Raw genomic sequence first — 23,668 nt, 5'->3', positions numbered from 1 at the left:
TTGTCTAAGGCTGAGTGGGTTGATGGGCAGGCTGAGAAAGACAGCAGACCTTGAAAATATGTATGTTCAACAGAAGAGCATGAGGAACTAATATGGGGAGGGAGAGGAAAGGCAAGGAAGGGAAGGGATCAAACACTCCCCTGCTCTGCTGAGAAATCATTCAGTTTAGATGCTTGCATTGAGAGAGAGGTCCCTAATTTCAATGACATTTGCCCTGAACCAGTTAACTGGAGGCTGCACAGAACTGGAGTACTTTGCTTTGCTTACACAGATGTGACGCATTGCTCATCTCAGAGCTGCTGATCTGATGTCACTCTGAGCTGTCATCATCTGCCACCCCTACAGCATTTAAATGAACGGAAGAACCAACAGGAGAAGGAAATAGGGATTTCTGGCTGGTGGGCAGCCTGCCAGCAAGCCCAGAGAAATCAGCCCTCTGCTGCTCCAGATATGAGCAGCTGGAGATGCTTGTGCCATCAGGAGGAGCACAGCAATGAGACTCCCGTAGTGGGGTGGACAGCCTCCTCCCGATCAGAAGGATGGACATGGGAACACATGTTTCCAGGTTGGCCTCAGGTCAAAAACCTCTCAGGGCTGGTGAGGACTGCATTGCCTCTTCAGCAAGGATGCTGGGCCTTCCCCTCCCTCTTCAGCTGGAGAAGACAAGTGTTTGCAGTAAAGGCCACTGAAGCTGATGAATATGTTTAGGTGCCTTTGGAGTAGGCCATAAAAAAACATCCAAGATCTGGTTGACTCCTCTTCCTGAAAAATCAAAATATCCCCCATGGAGAGGGAGAATCCTTCTGCAGGTTGAGGACCAAAACTCAAGCTCATTGAGCTGGGAGAAGGTCTCTGCCTTGCTGGTCCCAGAGCAACATTGCCTTCCTTCAGCCACCGCTGGGCTCATGGAGGATGAAATTAGAGGCTCTGGACTTTAGTAGGCACTTTCCAACCTCACTGTCTTTGCTGAGGAAATGTCCTCAAAGCTTAACTAATGAAAACGTCAGCCTTGCTCTTGCTCTGGGGAGGGAAAACAAAAGCTGGAGTGCAGTATCTGGACTTGTTTTCAGTCATGGATTGATCTCTACTGTGGCAGACATTACTGTCCAGGTAAAAGGCAGATTAAATCCTTGAATCAAATTTTCTGGCAGAATTTTATGGGCAATGCTTGTCAGTTCCAATGCAAATGTGATCTAGGGCCAAACTGTGGCTTAGTGTGGTGGTTTAAGCCCCTCCGGGACCGGAGACCACGTTGCCATTGCCCATCCCCCACCTTCAGCCGGTCAGGCTGGAAGTGAGGCACAAACCCTGGGTTAAATAAGAAGAAATTTAATACAACAGTGTAATAAGCAATCTGAACAACAACAGTAGCAATGATAACAGCAATAAACAGTAATAACAGTAAACAAGACAGAAGATATAAAGAGAAACACCGCAAATGGTTACAGACAGCTCGCTCGCGTGCTCCCCATCACCAAAGCCACAAAGGAAAAAGTTCCCATGCTCCTGTGCCCAGACCTGATGTCAGTATGGTGTCAGTATGGTATGAAAAACCCGGCTGGAGATCCCTTCCCCCTTCTCTGCTGGGGAAACTTAACCCTATGCTAGCTGAACCAGAACACTTAGGAAAGAGAAAGAAGATGTGTTAGTAGACTTATCATTAGTAGACACTGCTAATGTGAGATCTTCCATTGCATTGAATAGGGGCGAGTGCTGCGAGCCAGATTTTGGTGTTGGTCACGGTGTATACCTAGAGTAAGGCTGCTCAGCTCGTGTCAGCAGGGTGACACTGGATTTACTTGAAGTATGCAAGGCCAAGCAGACTTGGAAAGCAGTCTCCATGAAGGCCCCTTGCAGCTAGATACGATGAGCAGAAGAGGGTAAACTTGTAAACAGATAACTTGGAAACGTAATGTTCTGTTTTGCACTGTTATTCGTTTGCCAGGGCTTTCTGGGGTCCACCAGTACTGTGCTTGGCAAGGACTTGGCTTTTTGTTGTGCAAGCTGATTCAGTTATGCCAGCTGTATGATTTGATGACTGCTAATAAGCATAGATTTGCTGAAGTATTCCCTGAAGTCTTTGCTTTGAAAATCCTCATCAACAATTGGATTAGTTATAGGGAATGAACAATTACAACACAAGATAGTGTATTATGTTCAGACAAATTGATGAGTCCTATCTAATCATGTGGTCCCGGTCACATCTTGATAGTATTCTTGCTGTGGAGGGAAACGCATCATTGCACCAGTCAGTACCAGACAAAGTACTAAAAAATACTTGCTTTAATTGTCTAGTACCTGAAACAAAGACAATTCTCTGTACCAAACCAAAATGGGTTAGGCATTTACTTTAGGTTATGTTGACTCTGCGTGTCTTCCTGCCCAGATATCAGAGATAAGGTTTGCACTTTCTGGACCACAGGGAAGTGTATGACCAAGTTTCTCACAAGGACTGTCTTGGTGAGGAGGAAAAATTCAAGTCAAAAGCTCTGACAAGACAATCTGCCCACCCTGTTCTCTATCGTTTATCATGGCTCTGGCATCTAAGGTCCTGCAGAAGTTTCACTAAATCATACTAAGACCTCCCAAGATACAGCAAGAGGCTAGAAATCCTTGGCTAAGGTTGCACCAGGTATCAAGAGAAGAGTGAGATGCAGAATATTAGAGACTGCTTTTTTCTGCTTTACTTATGTGCTACAAAATACGTCCCAGCAAATATGGGGGAATATCACTAAGCTTTGCTGTCTTGTGTTACCCTAAGCATTTTTGTCCAAAATCTAACTAAACTGCTGCCTGGTGGCACAAGGCTTTTGTGTTTGGGTGTGCAGAGGGATTATCACTTTAACCTGCTCTCCCACCTTGCCTTCAGGCTGCATGAAGACCTAGAGGTGTAAAATGTCTCACCTGTAACCTGCTGTAACAGCTTTCCATTGGGAGGACTCGCAGCCATTAGACATTGAGCAATTGACCATGAGCTGCTTTGCAAGTCCTCAGCAAACACAGCAGTTAGGAGACATCTCCCCGTGATTATGGTGTTGCTCAGCTTTAGCAATGGGCTAGAGCAGCACAGGATGCCCGTTTCATTACTCAGCCTTTACCTGTTTGTGGGCTATGGTGAATCGGGGCCAAGCCAACAGCAGAAAATATAACCTGGGGGAACGGGGTATGTGGATGGCTCTTGGCTCTGGGTTTGCAGCTCCATCATTGAGGAACAGTGGGTCTGATCCCATTTCCTCTGGTTTGAATTAATAACGTAGTCAAATCAGGTTGTTATCTGACAGCATGAGAAATTATCACCTTAAGAGTTCTGCTGCTGGTGGCACACGTATTCGTTACCTGCTGCCTCTCTCAGAGGAGCACTAACGGAGGACTAGTTTGTATTTCAGAGATGCTGTGTGTAATTACTTATGCACAGTTTTGCGAACGATTCATTTCTATTAGGTCCTCTCCCGTTGTTTCTCTTGCTGACATCTGGCTTGCTTTGTGCATTTCATCTGGGTGTGAACAGAAAGGGCTCGGGGCTCCCCGAGCTGCTGTGAGGGACTGGCCCTGCCTGTCAGAAGAAGGGAGATGTGAGCAGAAAGGATCTGGGTGAAGAAGGCATGGTGTGCATGCCTGTGTCTTGGGATGACACTCAGTGTCTCTTGCTGCTGTTGTTCCTGGATATTTTGTGCCATTCCCAAAGATTAAAAAAGAAAGAGGCGTATTTTGGGAAGATGAACTGTTCAAAAAACTGAGCAAAAGAGTAGGTGTCCTATCCTGGGGCTGATCCTCAGCAAAGAGGCATCTCTAATAGCCTCACTTGAGTCTCATCCTTCACCAGTGAGTTGACTTTTTCCCTATTTTAGGAGCCAAAAGTTTTGCCGTGACGCCTGTAAATGCTCTGGGAATGTAGGAATGAATGTGCTGGATCGGGCCAAGGGCCCATCCAAGCAAGGATCTTGAGCCGAGGTGCAAGCCAGTGCCAGATGTTTTACAAAAAGCCTCCACTACAGATATCTTTCACACCTCATTTCTTCCTCATTCCCATCCGTTTCATGTCTGGTTTCACAGCAGTCCGTGTTGTGTTTCCTGCAGCCGCTCTCTCCCTGCATCCAGTTACAAAGACGAGCTATGAAGGGTCTCAGCAAAGACACACGGTCTTAATCCTGGCTCTCAGAGGTAGAAGGTGTCTTATTCATGTCCTGCAGTCAGCAAGAGATGGTTTCTAAGAGCAGAGATTATTTCCTTGCCTATGAGACATTTTTAGGCAGTCAAAGAAATACCTTGGATTGCACGGAAAGTCAGCAAGCTTTGAAAACTTTGGTGAGCTCCTAACCCATGAAATCGTATTTTAGAAAATGGAGGGTTTTCCCCCATTTCTAAAATGTTGAGGCTTTTTCATAGAGTCATAGAACAGTTTGAACTGGAAAGGACTTTTAAAGGCCGTCTAGTCCAACCCCTGCCTGAGCAGGGACATCTTCACTAGATCAGGTTGCTCCGAGCCCCGTCCAACCTGGCCTGGAATGTTTCCAGGGATGGGGCATCCACCACCTCTCTGGGCAACCTCTGCCAGCACCTCACCATCCCCATAATAATTTTCTTCCTTATATCTAGTCTGAATCTATACTCTTTTAGTTTAAAATCATTACCCCTTTTCCTACTGCCACAGGCCCTATTAAACCTTCTGTTATCTTTTTTCTTTAAGACAGGAAAACCAAAACAAGTTGAAACCATTTTCATCAGTATACACTTCAGGCTGGAGCCAAAAAGTCACTCTGAACCCAAACAAGTTTTGGCTCCAATGGGTTTTGGAGGAGAAAAACTATTAGTTAAAATCAACATTTTTCCATGTAATCGACATTAACTGACCTGTTCTCTTTTTTTTAACCCTTTTGGGAAAGGAGAGAAACAGCTGTTTGACCAATTCTGACCCTGGATGGGCAACCACTGGCCTGGGCTGTCCTGGCCACCGCTGGCCCCTGTGACGGCCGTGTTCTTCTCTTCCAGGTGCTCCTTTTCAAAGGTCTCAGCATCCCCATGCTACCTCCTGCCGGCACTTCCACCTGGGTCCCCAGCCTCAGCTCTCCACCGACTTCACCCTGCCTCACACGGTGCAGCCCCAGCCGGGGCTGACTCCCCCCCACATGGCCCCCGCGCACCAGCACAGCGGCCCCCTGCACCAGCCCCTGGCGCCGGTGCCAGCCCTGCCCTTCCAGGACGTGGCTGGACCCTCCTTCCTACCTCAGGCGCTACACCAGCAATACCTCCTCCAGCAGCAGCTCCTCGAGGCGCAGCACCGCCGGCTCATGCCCCATCCCAGGTAAGCGGATCTTACTCTTCCTGAAGGGTGCTGAGAAGCTACATCCTCCTCACTTCGGCAAACTGGCTTCTGTAAAAGCCCAGTGCTACGTGCTGGCAATGTTGGGTTTTCTTCACAAGTTCATCTGCCTACCAGAAGGGAAGGTGCAGGGCAGGTTGTACCCGCACGTGTACCGTTCCCATGGGGATCCATACCGTGCTCATCCAGTATGTCCCAAAGTCACCTATTATTGTCACTCATAGGAGAAGCATGACGGTGACACTTCGGTGTTGCAGCCAACTTGTCCTGCGCGGCAGAGAGCGCAGTCGTCATGGTTTGAGCCCAGAGGGTAACTGAGCACCACGAAGCTGTTCACTTACCCTTTCCTCCCCAGTGCTGGGAAGGAGAAAAAAGAATCCAAGGGCTCAGGAATGAAGACAAGGACAGAGAGGGGTCGCTGACCCACTAATAGTCACAGGCAGGGGGAGAAAAAGAGTATCACTTTAATCCAAACCACTAACAGCAAATGACACTTAACAGACAGAATGGGACAGTGAGAACCTCTACCATATATTAAAACACCCCTCCCCACCCCTCCCTTCTTCCTGGACTCAGCTTTGTTCCCGACATCTCTACCTCCTCCCTCACCCACCCAGGCAGGGGCAGGGGACGGGGGGTGCAGTCAGTCATGCTGTTCCTTCCTCCAGGGCTGGGGGGAATCATTCTCCTGCATTCCTCCGCTGCTCCACCTCACGTCCCTCTCCCAGCAGACAGCCCCCACAAACTCTCTCCGCCGCCAGTCCTCCCCACGGGATGATTCTTCCCGAGATGCTCCGCCGTGGATCACCCCCACGGGTTGCACCTCCCAGCACTGAACTACAACAGTGGGGGCTGCTTCTCCCCACAGAGTCCCGGGGGTCCCCCACAGGCCGCAGGAGAAACTCTGCTCCTCCAGTGACCCCCATGGGTGATGGGTGGCCCTGCCCTCTCACCACGGGATACAGGGGGGCTCCGTGCTCCGGTGCATCTCCCCCTCTTCCTCCTCCTTCCTCCCACTGACCTCGGCGTTCTTCTCCTAACTCCTCCTCAAAGTCCCAACCCCTCCCAACCCCTTTCCCTTCTTAAATACATTATCATAGAGGCGCAGCTACCATCACTAATTGGTTCGGCCTTGGCCTTGGAGCCTGGGGAGCTTTCAAGAAACTTCTCACAGGGGCCACCGCTGTAGTCCCCTTCCTTGCTACCAAAAACTCTCCACACAAACCCAGCATAGTGATAGACTGCATGCACAAGCTACCTCCTCATAGCTGCTGTGTCAAAACCGTGAAAGAGATTGTATCCACATGACCTGTTGGGTTTTGCACATGAAGACCTTGTTCCTCTGGGTCTAGGTGGGCTTCCCAGCTCCAAGATGAAATGATGCTGTTGACCTGCAGCACATTCGATCATGGAAAGGAGCCTAAACTCAGACTGGGCTGATGACTGCAGAGAGAATTATTGTAACTCAGCAGAGGTGGAAATGGATTCCTGGCCTTTCCCTCATTGTGTTTCTTGAGAGAGGGGTTTATATAGCACGTAGGAGAGTAGTGCTTTTTTTGGGAACATATAGAAGCTATTTGTGGGTTGTACCCATGGATCAAAAATCAGAGAATGCTATAATGCTTCATTTGGAAAGAATGCTACAGGCAGAAAACACTTTCTTTCCATATCCTCTCTGTCTGAAAATTATGTGTTCTTCTCACCTTTGTTTTGTTTTACATAAGACGGATTTTAGGTGGATTTAATCATTAGCTAATAATTGGGTAGCAAATATGTGTGAAGCTGAGGCACTGATGATACAAGTGTTTATCTCTTAGTCATAAGCTGAATTCAAATAAAAGCACAAAGCACAATTCCACGCAGAAGCTGCTTTGGTAAATGCTGTCAGTGTTGCATTTGCAAGTGGGTTGTGGTGTGTAAAAGGGCAGAAACATCTTGCCCAGTCCCACAGCCTGTTTCTGAAAGCACAGCTGTATTGGAGGAGGGTATCAGAAACCTTAGAGTTGTAGGGCATGAGGTCCCAGTATTGGGAATGTGGGTTGTGCCTTCACAAGTGAAGCCTCTGAGCTGTGACTGCATGAAGTATTCTTTATCTAGCAGTTCTCTGCTCCGTTTGTTTTAGTGTTTTCCCATAGATTTCCTTGTGATGTCTCTACTACTAAGTGGGGACTTGACAGGGAGGAAGGGATATGAGTCTGTCTGTAGTGCAAATCCTGCTTGTGCATCCACCTCGTCTCTCTACAAATGTAGAAACTGATCAAGTAGCATAGGCTCTTCCTCTGAGTAGTTCAAATAAGCAATAACCATGAGAAGAGACTCAAATCCCTAGAAAAAAATGACTATATTTTCTACCACTTTCCTTTCCCTGCCTGCAAAGGCAGCAGAGCTGGGAGAGAAGGAGCTGGATCCCAGCCTGGCCTGTCCATCATCCAGAGAAATGTTGGCAAAGGCCAGCGAGAGTAAATTCTACTTTCAGTTACTCCTGAGTAATCCCGTTATGAATGAGGTTCCCTAGGAGTTTATGGACTGCATGGGGAGACGAGACATCCTGCAGCTTCTTTATGATGATGGATAACAGCTGAAGCAGGGACACATTTTATTTTGTGTGTTGTTTATGGAGCTGACAGTGGAGAAAAAGGAAATAGTGCAAATGGCACAAAGCTGCTAAGGAAGAAATTATTTGGTTTCCTCTTTTCTCTCCGTGTTGCCACCAAATAGCATCTCCTGTAAACTGAGAATATCTGGATGCCACAGGGGGTGAGAGTGGAGGTCAGCGCTACGTCCATGGTGACCACAAGTAAATGACATAGCTCTAGGTTCTTCTTCCCATCATCCCTGATGCCTGCCTTGGACTCTTTCCTTTCTTCCCATCATCCCTGATGCCTGCCTTGGACTCTTTCCTCTTGGACACATATTCACAAGCCCAGTTGTTTGGGTTTTCCCTTGGTTTATTGACAGGGGCTCGGAGCCGAGGCTGTACATACCAGTGCCCGCTGCGTGTCTAACTCCCTTGTGGGTCTCGTCCCCACAGGCGGGCTCAGGAGCGCATGTCTGTTCAGCCTCACCGTCTACACCCCAGCTTTGACTTCAGCCACCAACTGCAAACTACTCAACCCATGGGGCCCCAGCCCAGGTATTTAGCCGAAGGCACGGACTGGTAAGTCTTGCACATTTCGCTAGTGCATCGAACGAGATGCTTAAAAAAGTCTTGGGGAGGCTGCAAGGGTTGTTGAATGGCATCGTGGAACAATGCTTCGATGAAGGTTAATGGTTCAGCTCAACACATACGTTGCGGGGAGTGTGCAGTGGGAAAACTCATCTCCGGGAGGGCCATGAGTGCATGCTAAAGTCTTTATGCATGTATCTGATAACACTAGGGCATCAATATTGCCCATAGCTCTTCATTCGTGGATGTAGAGTCCAGCCAAGCATTAATCTCCCCCGGGGCCTTTTCCTGCTGCAGGGCACAGCCAGGGTCTTTTTCCTATAGACCGAAATCTCTGTCTGAACTACACCTTCTGCTGTCCACCAGGCACTCAAAAACTGGTGACCACAATGTTTTCTGTCATCTAAATTAGGGAGCACCATGCTGTCCTGCCCTGCAGCGTGGTGTGAATGAATTAATAGTTGTTAATCATTCTCCAACTGTAGTATTCAATACCCTGGAAAAAACAACCAGAGAATTGATTGTTTCGTTTTCAGAGCAGGTCTTGAGCTCTTGCACAGTTAATAAGGTATGGGACCCTACTTGGAAGAATAAGAAAATAAAAACATACTTCTGAGTAGCTGCTTGTTAGCTGAGCGAAGTCCATTCTGTGCACTGACTGAATGGAAAAAATAGCATGTGAACATATAATTAGAGACAAATTCAATGTGTATGTACAAGGGGACTGAAATAAAATGGCACAGGAAATCTTAATTATGGCATTTCCTAATATCTGAGTGCTTTGCTCTGCAAATTGAGAGTCCTTTTAACAGACGGGGTTTTTTTTTCCTCCTTCAGGGTAATAATGCACAAACTAAAATATGGCCAGATCCTTCTGCCATTTTCTTCTCAGGTGTTCCTATTACTGGCACCACTGTGAGCTGAATTTGGCCAGGATGATTGTTCAGATCAGTTTGCAAAGCGGTTCACATACCATCTGTAGGGAGCCATTCTTTCTGCCTCTCTTTCAGCACAGAGTGTTTAATTATAATCATTAAAAGGATCTGATAAAGCGTTGCTTTATGTTCCCCTCCTCTTCCCTCCTTTTCCCCCCTGTGTTGCTCCATAGCCTTATAAAACCCAGGGAGTGGAGGTGACAGAAATCATATACTGTGTATATATATTTGGGTGACTCACTTCCCCTTGGGGCACACATACAGTTTTGCCCAGTGACAGGTAGAAAAACTTTCCTCTAATGTCTTAAACCACATGAGCAGCAGCGGCGCTCGCTCGGAGGTGGTAGGTGATGTTGCGGGAAATGGGGATGGAAGGAAGATCTGAAGGTGCTCAGTCATCTCAGACAGCCCAGCCTCGATTAAAATCTTCTGGTGGAGAATAAATAAAAGTCACATTTGGTTCTGTAAATCATCTTCTGCTTACGCATTTAGTGATGACTATCCGACCTATTATCTGCAGCCTTATCCTTCACTCTGGAGTTTTTGGCAGGCCATGTACCACAAGCATCACAGCTTTTGAACCTCTCAGTTGAGCAGTGAGATGCTGCACAGATGTCCATGTAGCACAGGCTAGAATGGGATAGTTGGCTTTGGCTTTCTTCAGCCAATGTGTTCTGCTTATTTACCCCCAAACCGTGGGAAAACATCGTTCCATCCAGTATTCTGCTTTGGACCTTTCTCTAGACTCACAGCCTTCAGGAGCTTTGACATTCATTTTTAAGGCTCTGGATGCACTGGTGCACAAATAGTTCAGGACTCTTATTGCAATGACTTGTGCAAGTTAATAATGGCCATTCATCTTTGAGAAACCCCTTCAGCCCTTGATCTCAAAGCACTCTGTGGATTATCACATCCATTTTGTAGACAGAGAATATGGGGAGGTGGAGAGGAAGTGATCAGGGTCAGTGACAGGGCTGGGAATGGACCCAAAGCCTCCTGATTTCCAGTCGAACTTTTCATCCTCTGGAGAACAGTCTTAAGTAATTGGATGAATCTCCAAAATTGTGACACAGGAGCTGGAAAATGAGCAGTCCTGCAGATTCTCACCCTGGCTGTGCTCCTGCCAGTCGCCTGCTGTGTTTTGTCCTCTGCCAGGTTTTGTTTGTCTAGCACATGGCTAGCATAGGGCCAGCAAAGATAGTCCCTCTCTTTGCTTCAACTTGGTGCAGAGTGTCTTATTAGGGGGTATGAGTGCACTGGCGCTGCTGCCTGGTACACAGGCTGTTCTGGGTGAAAGATTTCTGCATTTACTGTCCCCTTATGCTTGTTATCTGATGTTGGGCAAAAGTCATTTCACAGCTGCCGGACGACACACCTGGGTTGCTCCTAACAAGCTGTGGTGCTCACTGCTGCAGTCCTCTGTGCAGGGGAAGGGAGGTTTGATGCTGTAAAAAGAAGCCACCCCTGTGCTCTAATTAGCTTTCCTTTGGCAGATGTGAAGACAATGGTTATTAGACCACCGGCTTTTGTAATTATGATAAAGTGAATGATGTTCAAACCACTTGTCTGCTAAGAGTGTAGCATCTCCATCTCTGGCTGGAGAGACAAGGGATCAGCTAATTGGATTATAGATGGAAATGCTGCTCTAGGTCTCCTCCCACTCCCTCCACACGGTGTGGGGATGGGGTTGGTGTTTGTCTCTGCACATTGGATTGGGCAGAGCTGCGGCATTTGCTGGGATCTTGGTTATGCCAAGTCCTGGTATTGAACTGGGTGATTTTTCTGGAGGAAAGCTGAGCCCCGTCTCTGTTTGCTTGGGCCAGGCTGCGTGCAGGCAAGTGGGACCATCAGGGATGTCCTGTTTCATTGGCATTTGCCCACTGGTTGTGTGATGTGCTTTCCTACAGCAGTCTTGTCCAGAAATGTCTTTAAACCTTTATATTTTCTTCACAAACTGCAGTTCTGGAGTTCCCCGAGGCTGGATTCAGATGAGGTGCAGTCTCCCTTGTCTCCCCGAGTCCTACCATGACCTGGGCTAGGTGACCTCCAAGGAGAATGTAGACACATCAGAAAGCCCCTGGACAGTGCCTAGCTGGCTCCTAACAACTACCCAAAATGGTTCATCAGTGTGTCTCCAGAGTAATTATTCATGCAAAACATTAAAGGCAAAATGTAATTGTTTGCAGTGATGGCAGTACAGGGAGGACCTAGTCTGGCTGGGTTGAGTTACAAAGCTTGGATATTAATCAGAGCCACCAAAATGCCCTTGCTCTGAAATTACCAGGCTGTATCTGTGTGGGTCTTCACCCTGGTTAACACAAAAGCTAACTGGCATAAAACCAACCCCTCACTCTTTCATGCTGGTCTGGTGTGAGATTGCCAAAATTGGACGAAACTCCCTTCCAAGTTGTGGCATCACCCAGCCTGAGGAACCCACAGCAGCCCAGAGCCCACCAGTGGAGGTTGCCCTCCTCTGCCACGAGCATGATCGGACTTGCTGGAGGCCATGCACTAAAACTGTGCAGTCAAAGCTGTATCTTCATCCTCATGCCCACAGGGACCTCAGTGTTGATGCGGGACTGACTCACGCCCAGTTCCAGGTCCGACCTGTCCCTCAGCCCTATCAGCATTACTTAGCTACACCTCGGATGCACCATTTCCCCAGAAGCACATCCTCAACACAGATGGTAAGTGAAACACTTTTACCGAGAAATGTTTTATGCATTGTCTGCCAGAAGGCAGTCAAAATAAAGGCTGCTATCTTTCTATCACCTGTCTTCTGCAAATCCCACTTATCTCCGGCCGTGGGAGGGAGTGTCTGAAAGATAATGTTGCATCATTGCACTCTGGATTCGAGAAAGGAAAGAAAAGCTCAGCTGCTCTGGAAAGACTCACTCCATCGCGTGCAGCACCATGTTCACAAGCTGGTCTGTGAAACCTGGGCAGGATGTGAGAGACTCAGCAGTTATTACTAATAATATTATTAACCCTGGAACAAACTGTGGGCTCCCAGGACTTTTCATATGCAGAAAGATTGTCGGTAGGTGACTCCCTTTCCTGGCATCAGCCCTGAGGACCATCCCTCATCATATCATTGCTCTCTACATAGCATTGATGCCATCTGTAAAGGTCTTGCATGACCACTTGGACAGGTGGAGGTGGCGTTTGACAAGAAGATGGGCTGACCGGGGTCATTTGCTGGCCCTTCTCCTAGCAGCGTGCTGTATTTGGAGCTGAGCCATGCCAAGCCCTGCTAATCCTTAAAGCATCCTCAGAAATCCCATGAGGGTGTTTTTTCCTCGTGCCCATAGTCAGACCCTGACACCTGTGCACTACAGCGAAGCTTAAAAAATCAAGGCTTGGATGAAGAGAAATCCACCCATTTAGAACTAAATAAAAGAAAATCTCTTTTTAAGGTAATCCATGTTGAGAGTCTGGAACTGCAGGGTTATAGATGCAACAGGAACTGTTATAACAGATAGTTTATTCAGAAGAAATTCATGTCCTTTAGTTATCATTTAAAGGAGATCTATTTAATAAAACCTCAGGTCTTGGTTATTGAAAGGCTTCCATTGGGGAAGGTGCCCGTCTTCTCTTTCATTTAGAATTTTTAAAACACTAGATTTAAATCAGGGTACACAAGGTATTTCTATGTGCAAGCACAGGTGGCTTTACTTTTCTCCCTCACTTCTCGCAGGTTGTTCATGAAATCAGAAATTACCCTTATCCTCAGCTTCAGTTACTCGCTCTTCAGGGACTGAACCCAAGCAGGCACACATCCGCTGTGCGGGAGAGCTATGAAGTATGTATCTCTAGGACTGGAATTATTATTAATTTTTTAAGTTCTGGGAATCGATGCAAGCTCTGGCATAAACTTTTAAGACTGTTTTGTGGCACGGCCGTTGCACTGAGTCTTGCAGCAATTTTAGTAATAACTGGGAGACGAAGGGGTTGAGTGGGTTTGGGAAAAGATGGTTTACTCCAGGGTGCCTGGGTCTGGCTTGGGTTGACTCTGTCTCACTTCATGTCTGTGAACAAAGTGCTGTAGTTCTGTGGGGTTTTATTTCCCAGCCCGTTAAATGGAGCTCAAATTCCACCTTAATTTGTGAAATATTGTATGTCCAGCTCTCTGCTCTCTGTCTTGAACCCTTAGTTATTGATTGAAGAGCCAGGGCTCATGTTCATCATTAAAGCATGATTGATTTGGGTTTGGTGGACATTTCCACAGAGGAAAAGGCAGGAGGGAGCCTTGCTCACCAGCAGGTAGGCTGGAGTGGTGGGACCTCATGTCTGAGGAGCAATGTTGACGGTGCTTTGCTACTGTTCCTGTGCCACAGGAGCTGCTGCAGCTGGAGGACAGGCTGGGCAGCGTGAGCCGGGGTGCTGTCCAGAACACCATTGAGAGGTTCACCTTCCCCCACAAGTACAAGAAGGTGAGTGCCCCGAAACCGCGGCACAACTGCCAGCCCCTCTCAGTTGGCCAAGGGTTGTGGGCACGGAGTGGACAGAAAGAAGGACTTTGGTGGGAAAACCAGCACCATCGACTGAAGCATTGTCTGAAATGGGGGAGGAATGTAAAATCCAGAATTGGTGCTTTAATATCTTGTGGGGTCTCCAGGCTGAAGTGCTGGCGTACCTCAGTTGGTTGTTTCTCACTTCTAGACTAGGAAGCCAGGGGCCAAATTTTAAAAAAGGTCTCAGCATTCTCCCACCCAGCAGGTGCAATTTTTCCCCTGTCCAGGTGTGGTAAGAAAGTGCACACACCAAGGGGGTTTCTTGCATGCAAACCTGCCCCATTCTGCATGCAAACAGTGCTGCCCGCAAACCCTGTCTTGAGAGAGCTGGGTCTGTGGAGTGGGGCAGCTTGTCCTCCCCTCGCTTTGCAAGAGGTCTCTCCTCTGCTGGAGTTGATCTCCTGCTCGTAAGGAAATTGGTGCCGTGTTTTTGGGTTGTGTTAATCAGAAAACAGGAAAAGTGCTTGTTTGTGTAATAATTTCACATGTTGGTCATTCCCGGCTGGGCAATAACAAGTAGGGACATTGCATTGTCCGAGTTGGAAGTAAGTCAACTCCTGCTGTGCTTATCTCTGACCGCATCTCCAGTGGATCTGGAAAAATAGTATTAATAGGATTGGATGTGTAGGGGGAAGAGAAAAGGGGAGAGCTGACAGGCTAAGTACTGCCCCATGGCACAGTGTGGGGTTGGGCCAGTGGCCAAGCCCGCTGGGGCACAGTGGTTGTCATTGCTGGCAGCGGTTGGTCCCACATGCTTTGGGGTCTCCAGGAGAAGCCTCCAGCAAGGGGATCATGGGGCCATCCCCACTGCAAGGAGGATGTGGCAGGGTGCTGTGTTAGGGGAGCAGAGGACAGGCTGATCCTTGGGGTACTACCACTAGCCCTACTGCCACCAGCCCCAGGAGGAGACATGCTGACCAGCAGCGTGTTTGTGGCATCCTCCCCTCAGTGGCTGTTTTGGCTGGGCTGGCTTCCCCAAGCTGGAGGATCTGGATGATGAACGAAGCTCTTATTATTTGACTTCCTGCAACTACCCAGGCTTGGGAGAGCATTAGAAAGTCAAGTCCTAACCAACTCATGTCTTTAACCTTGCTATAGAGAAGACCGCAGGAGGGCAAAGCTGAGCAGGAGGATGGAGAGGAGTCAGACACTGACGAGAAATGCACAATTTGTCTGTCCATGCTCGAAGACGGAGAAGATGTCAGGTACAATCCTTCCATCTGCTCCTCTGCCTCTTGATGTCATCTGAGTTGTGCTTATTGGGATTAACGCTGCCATGTGCTGGTGGGATTGTTCCTGTTCTTGTCCTGACAATCTCACTTGGGCTGTTGCAGGGTCTTGGGAAACTAAATATCATTTAGATGGATATTGGTATGGGCTGTAGGTAGGATGGGCTCTGCAGCAGCACGAGGGCCAAGTTTTTATAGTATCTCCTGGGTTTGGATCACCTGCTTCAAGGCTGTGACAATGAGTCAGGTGGCAAGTGTCAGAGAAGGATGGGTCCCAGGTCTCAGACAGCCATCTGGAGCTTGGGATGTCAATGTCTGAGCTTGACAGATGACCAAAGTATAATAAAAGGGAGTGTGGGTGTGAAGTCCAGGGGAGTTTGGCTTGTGGCCATGACAGAGCTGCTTTATTGTAGAGTAAGTGAGATTACTCTGCCAGCACGGTCACAGGGAGCCATCCTGAGCCAACAGCAAAGCCCCAGTTATCCCTTAGAGATGTCCCCAGGCTCACGGCTGGGTGTGCTTGTGACAGAGGATGAGGACAAACAACTGCAAGGGGCTGAGCTACCATACAGCTGCACTACCTGTTCCTGCTCCTCACCCTCTAATTGCCTTAAACCTTCAAGAAAATCTCTAATCCTCTTGCTGTGGGTCCTTGTGGCTCAAGGTCCCTCTGGCTTGTGAGGGTGAGTGAAGACGTGACAAATGTAATGCTGGTGAAGAGCAACCACATTCTTTGGGGCACACCAGGCAACCACACAGGAGCAGTGGGGACCCACCTGACTGCTATGAGCCACAGCAATGAAGAATCAAGAGTTTCTGGAGTATAACATAATGCTCCTGAAAGGTTAAAAAGCAGCAGCCAGGGTAATTAATAACTGGGACAGCTCAATTCATGAGGGCATGGGGTTTTCTAAAAGGCTTTTAACCCAGATGGCCACCATCTCTGACCTACTGCCCTTTGTGAGCTGGCTTGGCTGGGGACGGCTGCAGGACCTAGGCAGCACTGCTGTCACTGCAGAGGTGTTTCCCCATGTTTGAAGCAGCCCCAGCTGCTGCTTTCTGGCTCTTCATATTCCCCTGGACCTCCTCTGTCTTAATGTGCCGGTACTTCTCTCTCTGCAGGCGGTTGCCCTGTATGCATCTCTTCCACCAAGTGTGCGTGGACCAGTGGCTGGCCACCAGCAAGAAGTGCCCGATCTGCAGGGTGGACATTGAAACACAGCTCGGCTCGGACAGCTGAAAGGACTGGCTGGACACACCATTTTCCTTACCAGGTCATATGGCCATAAACCCTTGCAGCAAAATTTTTGCCTTCTGAGCCATTTGATTGAGAGGAAAAGTCTGCAGGCACGTTAGTGAGGAGGAGGAGGAGGAGGTGGCAGTACAATATCTAGTGGTAGGAGATATTGCACATACGCAGGATACGGGCCCGGTGAAAGGGAGCTGGCATTCCCGGAGCTCAGAGACCCCGTGCTGCAGAAGATTTAGTATTGAACATGAAGGAATTAGTTGTGGTAGTCTGGCCTGTCAATCCTGCATTTCATGAGGATTGTATATATACCTCTTGAATACGTAGAAACATGTTAGGGGTCCTTTAGCTATTTCTATGGATGGCAGCTGGAGCATGTTAGCTTAAGAAATGTTGTGTTTGATGCCCTACTCATCTTGTGGTGGACATGTTGCTGTTACCTAATTTGCACCAAATATTTTTTCATAGATTCCTTATTTTGGTGCCTGATTAATACATTGCAGAAGGGGAATAAAGAGGCCAAGCTTTCCCACCCCTGGGGGGGGAAGAGGCGAAAAAGCAAAATCCTGTTTACAGTCAGAAGGGTTGCGCTCTTTGCCTCAGCTGTGTGTGCTTCCTTTCCTTGCGTTTACAGTGTGTTGCAAATTTAGAGAAGCTTAAAAAAAAAAAAAAAAAAATTGTGAATGAAGCAATAGGGAGAAGCTTCGTTCCTGCTTATCTGCTGGTGCTGGACACTTTCTGTAGGGGAACAATATTAGAGTAGATGCTGTTTCTTTGCTTTCTGTATCTTAACAAAGTAGCTTGGCATGTTGGGATCCAAGGAAGGGTTGTCTTCATGATTGCCATTGTCCATGATGCTTTCTCCTGCCAGCTATGAGGCTGGTTGGCTTCAGCACTGGTCCAAAATGATGGTTACTGGAGTTGGCACCTATAACTGTTTTTTTTGGGGATATAATAACACTGGAGAGGTGCTGAGAGATGTATGCTGCTGACTTCTCTCCCATGCAAAAGCATCTCTGATAACAGGACAGGTGAAAACTCCCAATGTTCACAAGGCACTGCTGAAGCCATGAGCGTCTGGGCATGGGAGGGGAAGGCAGGTTGGAAGTGGGATTTGCTGCTTTTTCACAGGGCTGGGTTGTGACCCTGCCTCAAAGCACATGCACCTGCACCCACATGCGTCTGTATACACATTTCAGGATGTATCCATATGCAGAATGGAATGATTATTAAAATGAAACTTAATTTTATTAACGCTCAAAACAGAATTACAAGGTGGTCCCCAAAGGAGTAAGCTGTTGCGATCTAAGGTCTCCCTAAAATAAAGACCTCAGCACGCCAGCTGCAGGGACAGAGCTGAAAACCCACTGGAGAACCAACATTCACAACCAAAACAATTTTATTTTTTCTTTTTTTATTTAAAATCAAGGTGGTTTTTTTTTTCATACTAGAGAGGCAAAAGAGAGATGCAGAGGAGCAAGAAGAATTAGTCATGAACATTATATATTGAAAATGCTGATGTGGTGGGAATGTTTTCTGGCTCCCCTGAGCATCCATTTTGCTGGAGCCGAGTGATGCTCTCCAAGTAGAAACAATTGTAAATTACCATCTGAGAGATCATGGGATTCCCGGGAGCTGTAATTGGAAAACACCAACCTCAGAGGCACCCCAGAGATTTTTTTTTTTTTTTTTTTCCAGCTGGAGAGGGGAGGGAAAGAGGGGAGCCCCACAGGACGCAGGGATGCAGGAGCTCCTCTATTTCAGTGCCTATGTAGGTAGGAGGGAGTGGAGTGGGATACATGGTGGCATATAAAGAAGATACAAGGAAGACATTTTTTACAATGAGGGTGGTGAAACACTGGCAGAGGTTGCCCAGAGAGGTGGTGGATGCCCCATCCCTGGAAACATTCCAGGCCAGGTTGGACGGGATCTGAGCAACCTGATCTAGTGAAGATGTCCCTGCCCATGGCAGGGGTTGGACTAGATGGCCTTTAGAGGTCCCTTCCCACCCAAACCAGTCTGTGATTCTATGATTTTAGTATATATTTGCCACAAAGCATAAGCAATGGCTTCTTGGGGGATGTGGTGGTACCAGCCCTGATGTCCATGGGTCAGGGAGTGCTCCATCAATACCTATGGGGCTTGCTCCAGCAGCAGCAGATTGAAGCAGCGTTAAAAATAATACTAATATTGCAAACAATATGGACAAGCAAAGCAAGGCTTTGCCAGTTAAAAACACTGTAAGCCAGCCTGGTCTGTCCAGGCATGAGCTGGGGACAAAGCAGGGAGAGGAACGGGGCAATTGGGACCCTGACCAGGTGGGGAGGGAAAGAGGAGCGCTTCCAAACCGCGAGTTTTCTTAAAGCCTATGCGAAAGTGTTACTATTTGCCTAATGAACAAGCACAGTTTTTAAAAAAAACAAAACAAAACAAAAAAACCTTTGGTGAAGAAAAGCACCAAATTCCCGTGGTCTCGTGTGAGTGACTGATCCCAAGGTGCGTGCGAATTTACAGCGTCTGGAATTGCATCAGTGTGTCAGGTTCCTTTGCGTTTAAATAATTTGTACGAGTAGGTTGCGATAATAGGATGAGTTTAAAAACAAAACGAAACAACAAAAAATCTCTAGGAACAAAACATTGATAGTTTACAGGGTTTTGTGAGTTTAAATGCCTTATATTTAACAATCATAATTTATGACTAACTTGTAGATATCGTGGGTTCTTATTTAATTATTTTTATAGTTGTTTTTTGCATTTTTAATTATAATTTATTTATTTAGAAATTAATACTAATTTTTTTTATTACTCCTATTACCTCATTTTTGCATTGTTTCTGGGAATGGAATGCTTTGCATGCGTCGGTACTTTAAAAAAAAAAATTAAACATGGGATGTGGGGAGTAATGCTTATCTTGTCAAAAAAAAAAAGAGAAAAAAATCAGGGTGTGTGATTACAAACTGTATTACTGTGGTGCTGTTACCTTGGATACATTCCATAAAAATGCAAACCTTTGATTCTGTATGCTGTGACATAGTGGAAAACTGCAATATAGTGACTGTGTTTAGCACATATATATGAATATTATTTGCACTCATAATCAAACTCTGGTGATCCTTTCACTTGCGTCCTTGAGCATTGAAGGTGATTAATGGCGCTCTGCAAAACCAAAATGTTTCGGTCGATTCTTGCTACTGTCCTGTCCCCGATGCCACTGGTGATGTTGCTGCTCTTGCTGCATGTGTTACCCTGCGATAACACCCGGCGGGCCTCCGCTACAAGGCTGTGCTTGGGGCAATGCATGCACTTAGTGCGAGACTCTGTAAATTGCTTCAAAAAACAAGGAAGGAAGCCCGTGTGTTGTTGTTCTCTCCAATTTTTGGTGCCTATTGGTGTTCAGTCTGGCTCTTCTCAACCTCTATGCTGGGCTCTGCAGAGAGGATGAAGGAGGCAATCCATTGAGCCTGAGTTTGAAGGCAACAAAACTGAAGGATTAATTGCAGTTTTTAAGGGCTGACCCCTGGTGTAGCTGAGAGTGGTTGGGATGGACTCAGGAGCAATTCAGCATCCCTTCATAATGCCTGGCCATGAGCATTTGCTATAACCCTGCTGTGAAACACACATGGAGCAGAAGTCCTCAGCGCTGATACTCTTGATCAGTTGGTGTCATCCCTCCTTGTGAAGGCGGAAACCTCAACTTGGAGCTTTTTAATCCACTGTAGAGCTGGGACCTGCACTGGAGCCCTCCTATCCCCAAGGACGGGGCCAACCCCAAGTTGATGTCCCGCTCCTGCAGCAGTGGCCAACATCCCCATCCCCAGCCACAGCCGTGCTGCTCTCACAACACGCTGCCCTGTCCAGAAAGGCTTCTGGATGTCAAGTGCTCGAGCCTCGCAAGAGCGTTAGAGCACTTTTGATAATATTTTAAGTTTTAAGCCATAATAGCTCTTGGTCAGCACAAATGCTTGGCCACGCATGGACAGAAGTGAGGTTCAATGCATGTGCTCAGCCAGTAGCTGTCTGTCCCTCCCACCACAAAAGGCTTTGGATGCAATTCCTTTTTGGGTTAGAAAGGCACAAAATGACTCTACCTTTTTTTTTTTTTTTTTTCTTTCTGTCCCTTCAGGGTGCTGCTCTGCTTTGTTGACTTTGCCTTACCCTGGGTTTAAAACCTGTCTGTGGTTTTTTCCTTGCTGCTCTGTAACACTCCTCCCCTGTAGCCTGGAGCTGCGGTTTCAAGCCGTGCAGCGTTGGGGGGGTCGGTTGTTCACCCCCACAAAGACACTGTAAAAGGGATAAGTAAAACAAGGAGCGAGCGAACAAAAATCCTCTTCTTTAATGACCCAGGCTGGTGAAAGGATCACCACATTTTTGTACTCCTACTGCTGTTCTGTTGTGCTGTGCAACATTTTGCTACATAGACTATTTTATAGAAGAAAGCTAGAAAAATATTTATTATTAATATTAAAGCAATAGTGCATTGAAGAAATAAAAAGACATTAGAAATTGTGTAAATGCTTAGATTCACTTTTGGTGGATTTTTTGTACTTTATTTATAACTAATAAAACAAACTGCATTGCTAACTATAAACACGTGACACACAGAAGTCACCTAGCAGGGTGATCGCTTGGTCTTTATTTACATCTCATTTCTTGTATCTTTGGGTCAGAGTCAATTCTTCTTTCACTTCGTATGCCTTTGGATTTTGATGTGCAAAAGAGACACTGCTGGGATACAAAATACTCTCCCAGCTGGTTTGCAGGGACTGTGGGTGCTTGAGCTTCACAGCAGAGGCGGGGTGAGGATTCCATACCAGGAACACCACTGTGCCTAATGTCCTGTGGCACCAGTTTTGTGAGTAGGTACCAAAATCACTTTCTAGAAGCAGGCTGAAAATTGCCTGTTAAAGGGAAATTTCTCCTCCAAACACAACCCATGGTGCCTGTGGGATATCTCTAGCAAGTACTGCAGAGGTACCAACAAGTCCTCCATCCTCCTGGTGGAGAAGCATCCTCCTCCCTGTGGGTCTCTGGTTTAATAACTAAGGAAAGAGAAACTTACTGGCAGAAAAAAAAAAAAAAATCCTCAAAACCCCCCAGATATATTTGAGTGTATTTGCAGTCCTTTTGTTACCCGCAGAAGAATCTAATGGGCCATACACCCAACTTTACATCCTGCACAACTCATGTCACAGGTCCTCTTGCAGTTTTATTTTTTCCCCACAATGAATGGTGCCAGTCTCTGCTCCTGCCCACTCCCGATTCAGCTGCTCCTCCTCATGCATTTCATGCAGAACGGCTGAGACCAATCCCCAGCTTTGACTATGTGATTAGACTAAATAAGCCTTGGAGACAGGCGGCTGCTGATCATAGAGATTTGGTTCCTGCAGCCAAAGGGAATTGCCAGCCCCTCCAGCATCCAGCAAAGGGTGCGTAAGAGACTCACCCTATTCAGGGAATACAAAGCTCCCATTATAGGAAGCTTTTACAAATTCAGAATACAGGTTAAAAATGACCTGCTGGTCCAGCTGGGGAAAATCTCAGTTGTTCACTGAGATCTTGCCGATGTCCTTCGAAAGGATAACGGTGCTGAGAGAGGAGATGACAATCGGTTTTCCTTCAAAGCTGCTGCAGCAAGCACGCCGCTGCAAAACGATAACAGCCCTGCCGAGCGTGGCGAGCAGTAACTGGTGGCTGCACTGGGGAGGGAGAGGCGTTGTGCCCATTAAGGTGTAGCAGCAAAGAACAAGATGAAATGTCTTTATTCACTGTGAGCATTTGCTCTCGCAGCAGCTGCCCAGGGTCAGGAAGCTTGGCCCTTATTTGTGCTTTGTAGTATCTAACTCCTCAGCTCTCCCACAGGTTGCAGCTCAGAGCTGTACAACCCCATCAGTAAATACAATTTTTGTTGGTTGTTTTTTTAAATGGAGCTCTTTTCTATGTCAAAATGGACCTCTACACATCCTGATGGGGTAGGGGAGATTATAAAATGGGTGTCACAGCCCTCAGTTATTCTGCCTTTGTGCACATAAGATTGGTGTAGGTATATGATGCTCTCAAAAATGTTTCACAACAGTTACACTAAGGTTTTCAAATAATTCTCTGTGTCCTGCAGCAAGAGACAGCTGGTCTCTCTTAGCATCCAACACCGCAAAGGACTCCTTGTTTATATCGGTTTTCACTGCCAGCACCCAAGTGCTTTTGTAAACACAGCATTTTATTGGGCTTCCAAAATGTTGGGACCCACAGAGATGGTGGGATAACCTGGTTTTGCAGACTCCCACTGAGTACCACCATCCTTGTCCGTTGCTCTTGTTTTTCTTCTACATTCCTGGTTTTTTGGATGAAGGCATATGCATTAAAACCACACCAATTAAAAAATAAGCAGAAAAAAAAAAAAAAAGGTGGTGGGTGGAGCAGGAGCAACATACAGCTTTGGGATGCTCTGTCCCAGCAGACAGAGATTGCCTGAGCCCTGCAAAAGGCACAACACTAGGACAGTTTTGGCTTTTCTCCTTCCCAGTTCTCCCCTTCGCCAAGAACGTGTTCGTTTTAGCAGCTTAATGCAAATCCAGCCCTTGGAAAAACTCCACTCTTGCCTTAATACTTCTGTAGCATTGGTTGTTGTAGCAACAGAATGACTCCCGAGAGCGAGGGTGGAGCTGAGTTTTGCACAAACAAGGGGCCTTTTTGAAGTCTTTAGAAGAGAAAAGCAGAGTTTTTTTCATCCTTTGTACAGCTTGCCTTCCTGGGGGGCAGTGAGGTTGCTGACCCTGTATCAGCAACCGGTCTTTTTCAGAGCAGCGTTGCCTGGAGGTCAGCAGAGCTTTTGCTTTGAGTGTGTCCATCCAGGGATGACAGGTAGTTTTGCTAGCAACCCAGGTATCTGCAACCCCATTTCTCAGCTATGCAGTGATTTGATGCCCCCAAAGATGTTCATTCCTGCTTCAACAAGACCTCAATCCGTGGCTGTAGCTACTTGCTATATGAGATTATTTCCAGATGTGAGCACATCTCATAGGCAAGATAAGGATTTCTCTTTCCTCCTTGCCCCATGGAGGGATGGTGTGTGGTCCAGGAGCCGCCTCACTGCTCCCAAGGGCTGGAAGCATGGAGCAGTACAGGTCCCACATGTGTCACAGTGAATTTGCTCAGGGGCTGGCAGGGGTTAAACTGCTGCATTGCAGTGATGCGGTAAAACCAGCATCTCTGACATCTCTGCTGACTGGAGCCAACTGGAAATGCTGGGACTACAAGC

The 23,668-nt window shown here is 47.1% G+C and overlaps 1 protein-coding gene across 1 annotated transcript in view; it reads left to right on the top strand.

The window, feature by feature from the left end:
* The window catches only part of ARK2C (arkadia (RNF111) C-terminal like ring finger ubiquitin ligase 2C), a 49,014-nt gene extending 31,994 nt beyond the window's left edge, over positions 1 to 17,020 (top strand). Inside the window, exons 2-8 of the mRNA XM_074932115.1 lie at positions 4,990 to 5,302; positions 8,352 to 8,477; positions 11,979 to 12,108; positions 13,119 to 13,223; positions 13,759 to 13,854; positions 15,034 to 15,140; positions 16,287 to 17,020. Of these exons, the coding sequence (XP_074788216.1) occupies positions 4,990 to 5,302; positions 8,352 to 8,477; positions 11,979 to 12,108; positions 13,119 to 13,223; positions 13,759 to 13,854; positions 15,034 to 15,140; positions 16,287 to 16,404 (995 nt within the window). The 3' untranslated portion in view covers positions 16,405 to 17,020. The remainder of the gene's footprint in view (positions 1 to 4,989; positions 5,303 to 8,351; positions 8,478 to 11,978; positions 12,109 to 13,118; positions 13,224 to 13,758; positions 13,855 to 15,033; positions 15,141 to 16,286) is intronic.
* The last annotated feature ends 6,648 nt before the right edge of the window (positions 17,021 to 23,668 follow it).

This window comes from Athene noctua, chromosome Z (genome assembly GCF_965140245.1).
Source record: "Athene noctua chromosome Z, bAthNoc1.hap1.1, whole genome shotgun sequence".
Classification (NCBI taxonomy): domain Eukaryota; kingdom Metazoa; phylum Chordata; class Aves; order Strigiformes; family Strigidae; genus Athene; species Athene noctua.
The sequence above is the reverse complement of the archived record's forward strand: the minus strand, read 5'-3'. Positions and strand labels throughout refer to the sequence as shown.